This window comes from Capra hircus, chromosome 28 (genome assembly GCF_001704415.2).
Source record: "Capra hircus breed San Clemente chromosome 28, ASM170441v1, whole genome shotgun sequence".
In the NCBI taxonomy this organism is placed as follows: domain Eukaryota; kingdom Metazoa; phylum Chordata; class Mammalia; order Artiodactyla; family Bovidae; genus Capra; species Capra hircus.
The window spans coordinates 32399816-32412905 of record NC_030835.1 but is presented as its reverse complement, the minus strand read 5'-3'; the positions used below and the strand labels follow the sequence as shown (position 1 = coordinate 32412905).

At 38.9% G+C, this 13090-nt stretch overlaps 1 protein-coding gene across 3 annotated transcripts in view; it reads left to right on the top strand.

The window, feature by feature from the left end:
* The window catches only part of ZNF248 (zinc finger protein 248), a 30419-nt gene continuing 18503 nt past the window's right edge, over positions 1175–13090 (top strand). For 2 of the 3 annotated variants that reach the window (XM_018042276.1, XM_018042274.1), the window contains exons 1-2: positions 1175–1263; positions 3118–3159. In XM_018042276.1, the coding sequence (XP_017897765.1) occupies positions 3145–3159 (15 nt within the window). In that variant the 5' untranslated portion in view covers positions 1175–1263; positions 3118–3144. Of the gene's footprint in view, positions 1264–2882; positions 3029–3117; positions 3160–13090 lie in introns of those variants that run through there. The other variant, XM_018042275.1, reaches the window with a different exon arrangement.

The window sequence follows — 13090 nt, the reverse complement described above, 5'->3', positions numbered from 1 at the left end:
AGACAAACGTAAATTTAGGGACAATCTTCAAAATATGTGACCACTATTCTTCAAACATCTGAAGGTAATAAAAGACAAAGACCAAGAAACTATTATAGGTTGGATGAGACCAAACAGATGTGACGACTAAACATACTGTGGTATCCTGGATTGAATCCTAGATCAGTAAAAAGGACATTGATGGAAAAACGAATAAACTCTGTAGTTTCATTAGAATTGTACCCATATCACTTTCTTAGTTTTGCTAAATGTACCACGGTTTTGCAAAATGTTAACAATTAAGGGAAACTGGGTGAAGAGTACATGGGACCAACCTGAGCAACTTAAAGTTATTAAAAAAAATTTTAACGACGTTGACCAGAAAGAGTTAACTACATATTCTTTTATGAAAAGTTCATCATAAACTAACAGGCTCATATGACTATACTGTGTCAAAAATGTCATGAGAATGCCCACATAAAAGAATATATATTCGGTTCCAGGGAAAACGGTTGGTTTGGAAAGATGAGAAAGTGCTTTCTTCCTTAAGTTTAATGTATGAACATTTTCGCATATATGAACAATTTTTATTAATACTGAACTGCTAGGTCGCTTTTTTCCTCATTCCAGAGAACAACTCTGCTGCTCACAGATATCATTTTAGTTTACATAAATTTGCTGTCTAAACTGCTAGAAGATAAGTTTATCAAAACAAAAATAACATCTGTTCACTTTCATAAATAAAATTCAGGTACCACTTGATGTGTCTAGTCAAAAATGCACACTGCTTTGACATACATCTATGGGACACGGACAGAATCCAGGGTTCAGGTAGCAGGAGTGAGTATAACAGATAGTAATCTCTCAGCTCAGTCAGTAAGGCAGAAACTCTCCAGCTGATTTCTAGAGTGGGCATGGTGTATATTTGGAAAGAATCTTAAGAAACATACTGAACAATTTATGTGCTGGAACTCATCCTAAGTGCTTTTACAAGACAAACATTCTGGATCTTCATAAAAACCGTTAGTTAGGTACTGTACTACTATTAGCTTACTTTTACAATTTAGGAGTGAGGCGTGCTTCTATAGGTAGAGCCACTTTTCCAAAGCAAACTACCAGGAGCTAAATTCCAGCTCTCTGCTACCGCACCGCGCCGCGCCTCTCCCTTCCTCCCTCTGCGCATGTGCATCCCCGCCTTCTCCGCCCGGCTCGTCCTTCCGCGGCCTCCAGCCCCTCGTGGGATACAATCCCTGGCCTCCAGGTTCACGGGCGAGGGAGCTGCGGGTGAGCCCCGGAGGGTGGGGGCGAGGGCCGAGCGGGCTCCGCGCGGCTGGGAGAGCCGGCCGTGGCAGCGGTGCCGGGTGGTGGGTTGGAGCCCCGCGAACACTGCGCGACCCCGGGAGTCTGCAGCGTCTGCAGAACTGAAGGGACGGCAGGCGGGGGCGCTTCTGCCTTAAGGGGCCAGAGTCCCGTGTGGGAACGCGGCCTCTCAGGCTCGCTCGGTCTGCAGGTGTTCCGCCCCTCAGCGGAGCGGGCGGCGCTGTCCTGTGGCCGCGGGTGGGGAGTGCGCGTGCGTGAAGTGTGCGCTGGGCCCACGAGGGTGGGGGGCGGCCGGGTAGGAGGTAGGGGGAGAGCGATTGCGCCTGTGTGACATGTTTGTGCGCACTTCACGTAGTGACGTATGCGTTTCTCCTGCGCCAGGCTTACGGGGAGCCGGGAGGCTATAGACAATTGTCTCCTGCAGGGCCCCGAAACAAATGAATTTCCAGGACCAAATTGCCGCCTAGAGACTTGGTTTTCTTATCTGTAAAATGCAGACCTCTATAGTGCTTGCCGCTTTGGGCTGTTTTGAGCGCCCACGTTTTGTCAGCTGCTGTTGTGTTTGTTCTGTATAGGCGGCTGGAGCTTGGGCCCCTCAGTTAAGTCGTTTGTGAAATGGATTGGAAGGGGCTGGACCACCTAGCCACCAAAGCCTTTTCCTGGCTCTGTTAACATTACTCGGATCCTAAGTTATTATTTGTTATATCTTCATTTGTTATTTGTTGTATATAATCATGACACGGTGTCCTGAAGCCATCGAAGGCTGTGTGATGGTGGAAGGTCTGGGACAAATTTAAGAAGAGAGAGGTGAGCTGGAGATGAGCGGGGTGAACACACAGGCTACACAGGAAATGACACCGCTTTAGAAATTTGTGAAGCCATGGTTGGGGTTGAAAGGCTCACCAGCCATAGTTAAAATTCTGTCATTATCCGTCCCTAACACCTCTTCCTCTCCTAACTCTCCATTCATTCTTTGCTGAGGTTAGCTGTCCTCGAGCAGTGTTCCATTGTTGATGGCATCTAGAGAAACGCTAAGGTTCCTGCTCCCCCTAGCCTCAGACACACAGGATGGTAGTGCAGACAGGTCCTTTTTGGGTTATCAGTTTCTTATTGAAAGATGCAAAAAGAAATGAGCCCGAGAAGATGACTGGCTCTGATCATGCAGTTTGTTAGTGACAGAATCACAGTTGAAAGTCAGGTCTGCAGATTCTTGGGCCACAGCCCATTTTGTCATTTTGTTAGGTCAGAGTTAGTTTTTTATGAAAAGATCCTTTTGAAAATTGTAAGCGGCTTAGAACAAACTTTTTAAAAAAATAAATCTTGCCTTAAGCACCCCCATCCCTTTTTTCAGAGGTTTCTTTGATTATCTGATCTCATAGGATTAATGGTGTCAGCAGATGAGAGTCAGACAGGACTTAGTGACTAAACAACAACAGTAAGAAGGTGTTTTTACCCCCCTAGAACCTCAGTTTTGACAAATCCCTAGTGTATCTTTTAGGTTACTGTTCTGTTAAGCATCCTCTCATGTTTTTAATTTTTCTGTGTCACAAAACCTAAATTGGTAATAAACCTTCCCAACCTAGGGATCGAACCCAGGTCTCCAGCATTCTTTATGGACTGAGCCACCAGGGAAACCCGGTAATAAATCAGTAAGAAGCAAAAGTTTACAATCACTCAGTGAAAAGTATCAGGTCTAAGGTCAACATAAATGGGAGCCACATATGAGCAGGTAAGTGTCTTGTGTGTGGAGCTGTGTAGGCTGGTGAATCTAGAAACTAAAAGACAAGCCAAGTTCTTACTTCCTTCTTTCTCCCTCAGCTCTCCCTCCTCCACTAAGAGTGAAAAATGAACAAATCCCAGGTGAGTTTTTTTTTTTTTCCCCCACTTTATCCAAAATGAGTTTTCTAAAGTTTTTAAAGGTTTATTAAACCGTGTGTCAGCTCATTTGTGTTTTTAGCTTCAGTAGCAGATAGTCCTGGCTTTTGTTTCTGCATTGCCACTTAAATTTCAACCTAATACATGCAGTCTTGCTCCTTCAGTACCTCTCCACCTGAATCATTTCTTGAAAAAGCCACCAGATTGTAGTCAAATCCAGTTTATGTCTTTGTCTTAGTCTTAGTGGACCCTTTTGCAGCATTTGATACTATTACGTGGAGTCTGTTTTGAAAGTCTCCTCTGTTGTCTACGACGCTAAGCTCCTAGTTCTCCCTTTCCTAACCTCTGTGCCTCATGAAGTTGTCTTTGCCTTTTGCCTCAACATTGCTTATCCCTGGGTTTATTGCTTATCCATTGTTTCTCTGTTCTTAGACAACTGCCCTTCTCAGATACCTATTTTTCCTGACAACTTTTGTCTTTAAAAATTAAAATACTTTAAAATTGTTAGTATATTAACATGGTTTTTAAAAAAATGTAAGTGATACAGAGAAAATAAAAATTCACATCCCTTCCTCTCTGTACCTTAGGCTTCCTCCACGTAGGATTTGTTTAGCATCTAAACTGTGTCTCTTTCACTGAGAGTGAGAGAGGTTTTATTAACAACTATGCTGGAACAACTGGCATATATTGGGACAGTCCCAGATGAACTGCAGTGTATTGTCACTCAGCTATAGGTATACATTATTTCTGATTTCTTTTTTGTCCTTCCTGTGTTTCTTTTATTCAGTTGAAAGAAAAGTATGTGCCCTCTTTTATTTAAATGGGAATCTATTATACTTAGGGCTTTTTAAGTTTAGATGTACCTGTATATACCTGGAGCTGATTCTGCTGCTCAGAGAACCTAGACACTAAGTAGTGAGTCTAAACACTGTTTCCCATTCTTTCTTTTTTTGGTTGCTTTTTTCACTTCTTTTTTCAGCTTGTTCCAGGGAATCTGTAACAGAACATAGATTTCTTCTTTCTTTGTTATAATCACCTGGAAATTCAATTCTGAATGTTCCGCAGTTTATTAAACTAGTAATTAACTATTTCCAACCTTTTGCTACTACAACCTATGTTTTAATGAATAACTTTGTACATTAGGTTTATTCTGTCATATACATTCCCAGAAATGAGATTAATTCTGTCAGGTAAATTCCCAGAAGTGATATTTGGGAATATATAAATTCTCAAACGGTTGACTGCAATTGATAAACTTGATCTGTTTGGTGGGATTATAGATACTTTGTATTTACATTGGCATTGCATGAGAGTGCTTTTTCTCCACAGCTTCTCCCATAAAAATAATGTGGTTCACTTTTGGATTTTGACATCCGATAGGTAAAAATTTGTATTTTATGTAGTTTACATCTGTAATTATCCTAATGCTCAGTGAGGTTGAAGATTTTTTTCACACATCTAAAAGATGTCTTGTTTGTATGTTTCTGTGATCTGTTCATATCTTTTACCCATTTTGCTCTTAGGTTTCTGGCTTTTTTTTCTTTTTTTCAATGTCTGGTTAGCTCTTTGCATGTTAGTGATCCTAATGCTTATCTTTCATATAAGTTACAGAATATTATTTTCTTGTATATCATTTGTCTTTTGATAAGTGTTCCTGGTTTCCCTCCCCTCCCCATGCAGGTGTTCTGCTTCAGGATACCACATCTCACTTAGTCATCATGTTTCCTTAGGCTCCCCTTGGCTGTGACAATTCCTCAGATTTTCCTTGTTTTTGAAGACGTTGTCAGTTTTGAGGAGTACAAATCAGGTGTTTTATAGAATGTCCTTCACATGGGAATTGTCTACTGTTTGTCCTATGACTATATTGGGGTAATTGTTTTCTTGGAGAAAGACCACAGAGGTAAAATGTCATTTGGTCATGTCTTATCAGGGGTAAATTCTCTCACATGACTTTTCACTTTTCAAAAAATGATGTACCACTATTGATCATCAGCCTGAAGCTGTGTGGTATTAACTTTCTCCACTGTAAAGTCACTCTTTTTTCCCCTCTGTTTTCATAATATACTATTTGGAAGGAAGTGGGGGGTTATACCACACCTCCTTCTCAGTGGAGTATCCACATAAACTGTTAGGCATTCTGCACAGGAGATTTTAATATTTATTAACTCAGTCAGCGGAGAAGTACTCCAGTACTCTTGCCTGGAAAATCCCATGGACGGAGGAGCCTGGTGGGCTGCAGTCTTTGGGGTCACAGAGTCAGACATGACTGAGCGACTTCGCTTTCACTTTTCACTTTTATGCATTGGAAAAGGAAATGGCAACCCACTCCAGTGTTCTTGCCTGGAGAATCCCAGGGACGGGGGAGCCTGGTGGGCTGCCGTCTATGGGGTCGCACAGAGTCGGACACGACTGAAGAGACTTAGCGAGCAAGCAAACTCAGTCAGTGTTTAATATCAATATGAACTCATGGCTAGTTATTTTTTTACTTATTATAGTCCAGTACTACCTTGTTCACTTTGTTGCTCAAATTGTTTGTTCCAGCTTGGTTATTAAATAGAGCACTTTCAACAAACCCCATTGTTGTGTTTCTGTTTGAGTACTTCTTCTATACTTTCTGATGCTAGGAGATAGTCCAGGCTCATATTTCCTGCCCTAGAATAAGCCATTTTCCCCTGAAGAGTTCTGCTTCCTTTTATTGGAGCTTGGTGTTAGAAACCAAGATTGGGGGGCTGAGTATGCTATTGGTTTGTAATTCCTTATAGATCCTGTCAGCTGACTGAACAAGAAAATATATATGTATACTAACATATATCTATGAATATTTCAGTGTGTAACCATCTGTATCTATATTAAGCTAAGTATTAGTTCACACTAATGTCTCCTGCTATAATCATTATCACCTGAAACATTCTGACCTTGTCCCCTTGCTTGTCTATAACTCCCATTCCAGCATTTTGGCCACCACCATCCTCATTTCATTTACTTAATTGTTGAATTCCAGCATACATATATAAGTTATTTCAAAGTTACTAACCTGTGGACTCTTGGTTCCTTCCAGTTTTTGGTCGTTATGAATTAAGCTGCTAGAAACATATGTAGGTTTTTACATAGATACGTGTTTTAAAATAGCTAGAGTGTGAAATGAAAAATACTTGATCATATGTTAAGACTTCAGCTTTGTACAAAGTTGAAACTGCCCAATTATTTTATAAAAGTGCTGTATCATTTTATATTTCTAATTATGAATGAGAATTCCTCTTGTTTTTCATCTGGACCTGAAATTGACGTTGTCATTGTTTTAGATTTAATGGTTCTAAAAAATGTGTTATGGTGTCTCACTTTTGTTTTAATTTACATTTCCCTAATACACATAATGGGCTTCCCTGGTGGCTCAGTGATAAAGAATCCGCCTCCAATGCAGCAGATGTGGGTTTGACCCTTGGGTAAGAAATATCCCCTGGAGAAGGAAATGGCAATCCATTGTAGTATTCTTGCCTGGGAAATCCCATGCACAAAGGAGGCTGATGGGCTACAGTCTATGGGGTCACAAAGAGTTAGACACAAGTTAGTAACTGAAGAACAACAATGACAAATGACATTGAGCATTTGTTCATAAATTTATGAACTATCTGTATGTCTTTACTTGACCTGTTTGTTCACATTTTTTATCCATTTTTTAATTAGGCAATTTATTTTCTTACTATTAAATTTTCAGAATTCTTTTATATATTTCACATGCAACTTCTTTATTAGATATATATGTTGCAAATATTTTCTCCCAGTCTATGGCTTGTCCTTTCACTTTCTTAGAAATGACTTTTGCAGGGTAAAATATTTTTAATGAAAGCCAATCCATGTATTTTTTAAAAAATGGAATGTGATTTTTCTATTGTATTCAAAAACTTTTCATGAAACCCAAGATCACATAGATCTCCCATCTTCTGTATTCTAGAAATTTAATAGTTTTGCATTTTATATCTAGGTCTGTGATTCATTTTTGTTAACATTTGTATAAAGTGTAAGGTCTGTGTCTAGGTTCATTTTTTTTTTTTGCATAGATGTAGAGTTGTTGAAGCATCATTTGTCAAAAGACTGTCTTTTTTCAATTTAAATGCCTTTGGGGCTTTGTCGAAAATCAATTGACTAAAACAAACTGATGAATACAACAGCAAAGAAACAGACTCACAGATACAGAGAACAAGCTAGTGGTTATCAGTAGAGAGAGGGAAGTGGGGAGGAGCATGGTAGTAGGGGGTTAAAAGGTACAAACTGCTATGTATAAAATAAAAAAGCTATAAAGATACACTATATAACACAGGACTATAGTCAATATTATATAACCATTATAAGTGGAATATAGTCTTTACAACTTGTGAATCACTGTGTTGTACACCTAAAACTTACATAGTATTATACATCATCTATACTTTTTTTATTTCATCAGGTGACTATATTTCAGTAGATCTGTACCTGGACACTCTATTCTGTTCCATTAAGCTGTGGGCTTCTTTCACCAATAACGCACTGTCTTGGATATTTGTTGTTGTTGTTTGGTCACTCAAAGTGCTCAACTCTTTGCTACCCCATGGGCTGCAGCACCATCTCCCAGAGCTTGCTCAAATTCATGTCCATTGAGTCTGTGATGCCATCCAACCATCTCTTCCTCTGTTGTCCCCTTCTCCTCCTGCCTTCAGTCTTTCCCAGCATCAGCATCTTTTCCAATGAGTCGGTTCTTAGCATCAGGTGGTGAAAGTATTGGAGCTTCAGCTTTAGCATCAATCCTTCCAATGAATATTCAGGGTTGATTTCCTTTAGGATTGACTGATCTCCTTGCAGTCCAGGGGACTCTCAGGAGTCTCCTCCAGCACCACAGTTTGAAGGCATCAATTCTTCAGAGCTCAGCCTTTTTTATTGTCAAACTCTCACATCTGTACATGGCTACTGGAAAAGCCATAGCTTCGACTATATGGACCTTTGTAGGCTAAATAATGTCTCTGCTTTTTAATATGCTGTCTAGGTTTGTCATTGCTTTTCTTCCAAGGAGCAAGTGTCTTTTAATTTCATGGCTGCAGTCACCACCCACAGTGATTTTGGAGCCCAAAGAAAATAAAGTCTGTCATTGTTTCCATTGTTTTTCCATCTATTTGCCATAAAGTGATGGGACTGGATGCCATGATCTTCATTTTTTGAGTGTCGAGTTTTAAGCCAGCTTTTTCATTCTCCTCTTTCACCTTCATCAAGAGGCTTGATTTCTCTTTGCTTTCTGCCATAAGGGTAGTGTCATCTGCATATCTGGGTTACTGATATTTCTCCCAGTAATCTTGATTTCAGCTTGTGCTTCATCCAGCCCAGCATTTTGCATGATGTACTCTGCATGTAAGTTAAATAAGCAGGGTGACAATATACAGCCTTGACATACTCCTTTCCCAGTTTTGAACCAGTCTGTTGTTCCATGTCCATTCTAACTGTTGCTTCCTAACCTATATACAGGTTTCTCAGGAGGCAGGTGAGATGGTCTGGTATTCCCATCTCTTTAAGAATTTTCCACAGTTTGTTGTGATCTACACAGTCAAAGGCTTTAGCATAGTCAATGAAGCAGAAGTACATGTTTTTCTGTAATTCTCTTGCTTTTTTGATGATCCAACAGATGCTGGCAGTTTGATCTCTGGTTCCTCTGGCCTTTGTAAATCCAGCTTGAACATCTGGTTATTTGTACATGTTATTTGGTAGCTTTGTATAAGTCTTGAAATCAGGTAATGTGTAAATCCTCCTTTTCCTTCTTCCATATTCCATTGGCTATTCTGGTTGCTTTACCTTTCTATATAAACTTTAGAATCATTTTGTCAGCATCTCCAAGATAGCTGGGATTTTTATTTGAATTGCATTGAATTTGTAGATTAAATTGGAAGGAACTGACATCTTAACAATACTGAATTGTCTTGAGTGATGAATATGGACTGTCTTTCCTGTTATCTAGATCTTTGATTTCTTCCATCAGTTTTTTTTTTTCTGTATATCCCTGTAATATATTGTATTATTTTTATATTTGAGTCCTTTTTTTGGTGGTGGTGGTGTTGTAAATGGTTTTTTTTTTTTCATTCAAAATATGAAATTCCAGTAGTTTATTCTGATATGGGAAAACAGTTGGCTTTTTTATATTGACTTTGTATCCTATGATGTTGCTATATTTGCTTATTACTTCCAGGATTTTTATTCTTTTCCTTTTTTCAGAGTCTTGGGGATTTTCTACATAGACAATCATGTTGACTTCAGATAAAGACAGTTTTATTTTTTTTCCTAATCATCTACCTTTTATTTCAGGTTTTTCTGTTTGTTTTGTTTTAGGTCTTTCTGTACTAGCTAGGACTTGAATAATAGTCTTGAAACAGGGCATCCTTTCTCTTTTCCTGCACTTCAGGGAAAAGTATCATCTCCTAACAGCAAGTATTGAGAGGGTAACAGGCAGGAAGGCCAGGGGTCTCCAAACAGAGGAAATAGCCTGCAAATATCAGACATTTTTTCAAAATTTCTCTCTTAAGCAGCAAGAGGAAACAAACTGGTGATATATTTTTTCCCCTTCTCTACACAAATTTAAAAAGAGGTTTCTCTTAAAATACTGTGTTGCCATAATGACACCTGGTTCCACCTGAACTTAACTTTTCTCAAATTTTGAGCTAACAAATACATTTTTCTTATGGAAATGTTTGTCTTAAGCTATGTTAATGTGGTATACATTTACCCCAGACTCTGTCTTCAAGTTGGTTCCACCTAAAGGCTTAGAACTGACTTGACAAACCACTCTGCTATCCTCATACATTGTTCTCCTAATCTATGTAAATGAAACTATTTGTATGATAATCTGCCTTTATACAAGATTCAAGTCAATCATTTTATGGCCCCGATGAGCCCCCTGGTGCCAAGATTATCTCACAATGCATCCTGTGGGTGAGGGGCCTGGTGCCATTCTCTGAGTTTTGAGACATTGCTTTCTTTCATTAACAGACTGCTAGTAATTATATAACATCCAGCTAAAGACTAACAGGCGAGTATCTTTCTGCCCCCTTCTGATGTCTATGACAAAAGCTTTCTCTATCCCTTTTATACTTTAATAAAACTTTATTACACAAAAGCTCTGAGCGATCAATCCTCATCTCTGGCCCCGGATTGAATTCTTCTCCTCCAGAGGCCAAGAATCCCGGCATCTTTCATGGTTCAGCAACAACCTTTCAGTATGATGTTCTCTTCTTCATGAAGTTGGGAAAGTTCCTCTATTCCTAGTTTACTGAGAGGTTGGTTTTTGTTTTTGTTTTTCATTAACATAAATGACTGTTTTTTCTTCATTAGTTGCTATTATTGTGTCATTTTGCTTCTTTGACTTCCTGATACGTTGGATCATGTTGTTCTTGTCTTGTATTTTTTTTAATGTTGACCCAGCCTTTCATACCTGCAATAAATTCCACTTGGCTGTGTTTATATTTCTTTTTATACATTGTCAGATTTGATTTACCCATGTTTGAGGATTTTTGCATCTCTGTTATTGAAAGATAATCTGATCTTTATTTTTCTCATAATATCCTTATCTAGTTTGGTATTAGGGTAATGTTGGCCTCATATAATGAGTTTGAAAGTGTTATTTCCTGGAGGAGATTATGGAGAATTGTATTAGTTTTTCCTTAAATGTTTATTAGAATTCACTAGTGACACTGTCTGGGTTGGTGCTTTCTATTTTGGAAGTATTTTAATTACTGATTTAATGTTTTTAGCAGAAATGAATCTTTTCACATTATCTGTATCTCCTTTGTGTGAATTTCTTAGCTGTGTCTTTTAATTTCATCTGTGTTACCAATTTTTCAGGGACAGAATTGTTTGTAGTATTCTCTTATTATTTTTTAATGTCATTAGGATTAGTAGCATCAATCTGTCTTTCATTTCTGAGATTCACAGTTTGCTTCTTTTTTTCTTGGTTAGATTGGAGGCTTTTAAAATTTTTATTGATCTTTTCAAAGAAGCAACTTTCAGTTTATTGACTTTTTCTATTTTTTTCACATTTTCAATTTAACTGATTTATTTTAATAAAAATTCCTTTATTTTGCTTGCTTGGGCTCAGTTTGCCTTTTTGTCCCTTTAGTTTACTAAGATAGAAGGTTAGATTATTGATTTAAAATCTTTTCTAATATATACATTTGATGCTATAAATTTCCCTTTGTGTACTGCTTTCACTGCATCCCACAAATTTTGATACATCATATTTCCATTTTTATTCCATTTCATTTAAAGTAGTTTAAAATTTTCTTTGCAACTTCTTTTTTGACCTAAATGCTATTTAATTTTCAAGTATTTGGGGGGTTTTTCAGCTATCTTTTGCTTATTGATTTCTCTTTAATTCCATTGTGGTCTGAGAATATATTTTTTATGATAGCTATTGTTTTAAATTTGTTACGGTGTGTTTTGTGTCCTAGGCTATAACCTATGTAGGTGAATGTTCATAAGAGGTAGAATAGAATGATAGAATGTGTGGTTTATTTTTTTGGATAGAATATTCTAGAAATTTCAGATCATGTTGATTGACAGTACTGGTCAGGTCATCTATATACTTACTGCTTTTCTGCCTGCTTGATTTCTCAGGACAATTGGAGGGTTATTGAAGTCTCCAGCTGTGGTTATAGATTTGTCTGTTTCTCCTTTCAGTTCTGTCACTTTTTGCTGTATGTATTTTGATACTTTTGTTGGATACATACGAAGCCATCTAATGAGTTCTTAATTTCAGATATTATAATTTTCTACTTTGGAATGCCCATTTTATGCATGTATGTATGTACATGTACATGTTTGCATACACAGTTATCAGACGTCCCCAAGACTATCACTAGGTGCAGTGATTTTCTGGGATGACTCAGCATGTAGTTGTACTTAAGGCTGTGACTTATTAAAGTGAAAGGATACAAAGCACAGTCAGCAAAGGGAAAAGATACTTGGGGTTTAGTCCCAGGTAGAGGATGCCAGGCATAAGCTCCTAAGACTTTTCCCAGGACAGGCTTAAGTCCTATAGCAATGAGATGTGATGACAAATGTGAAATGTCTGCCAGGGAAGCTCATTAGACACTCAGCGTTCAAAATGTTTTGTTATGCCCAAGTCGCGAAATCTCCCAATGACCACCAGGGAGCCGATATCCGATGCAAAAGCAAGAGAGTTTTTATTACCAAGCTCGACCTGGGGCTCCCACCGATACCGACGCAGCAGCCATAGGGAGGAGCCCTGAGCTCTGGGTTACATTGCTTATGTAGGGTATTATCGCGCGAAAATTTCAAAAAACGGGAGTCTCTGGGTCTGATTGGTCACCTTCTGGTGAAGGGTTAGGTGTTGAGTTCTGATTGGTTCTCCTTTCCCGGGCTTGACTCGAATTTCCCGGGCTGGCCAAGGGTTCTGATTGGTTCGCAGGTGGTGGGGTGAGGTCAGGGGATTTCCAAAGGCTCTTTTCCCGGAACCTTACAAAATGGAGTAGCTTTGATTCTTCATTTCCCCCCTTCTCTAGGATCTAGGACAGACCCAATCATGGGTCTGAGGTCAGCTCTATATTGTCTCCTGCTAAGGGGACTGTTGGCAGGGCCGCATATTGGGATCTGAGTACCATGAGCTGCACTGCGTTGATGCAGTTTTTAATGAAGGCCACTAGTTAGTTTAGTAAGCATGGCCTGAGGGTGACTAGCAGTAACAAGATAATCAGGGGCCCCACCAAGGAGGATATGAGAGTTGTGAACCAGGGGAATGAGTTGAACCAGGATTCAAACCAATTTTGAGACATTTGTCTTTTTTTTTTTTTTTTTTTGACTCAGCCCTTTTCTTACCTTGGCCAGGGACTCCTTGACTACCCGAGTGATTCACATAGAAACAACGTTCTTCCCCTAATGCAGCACA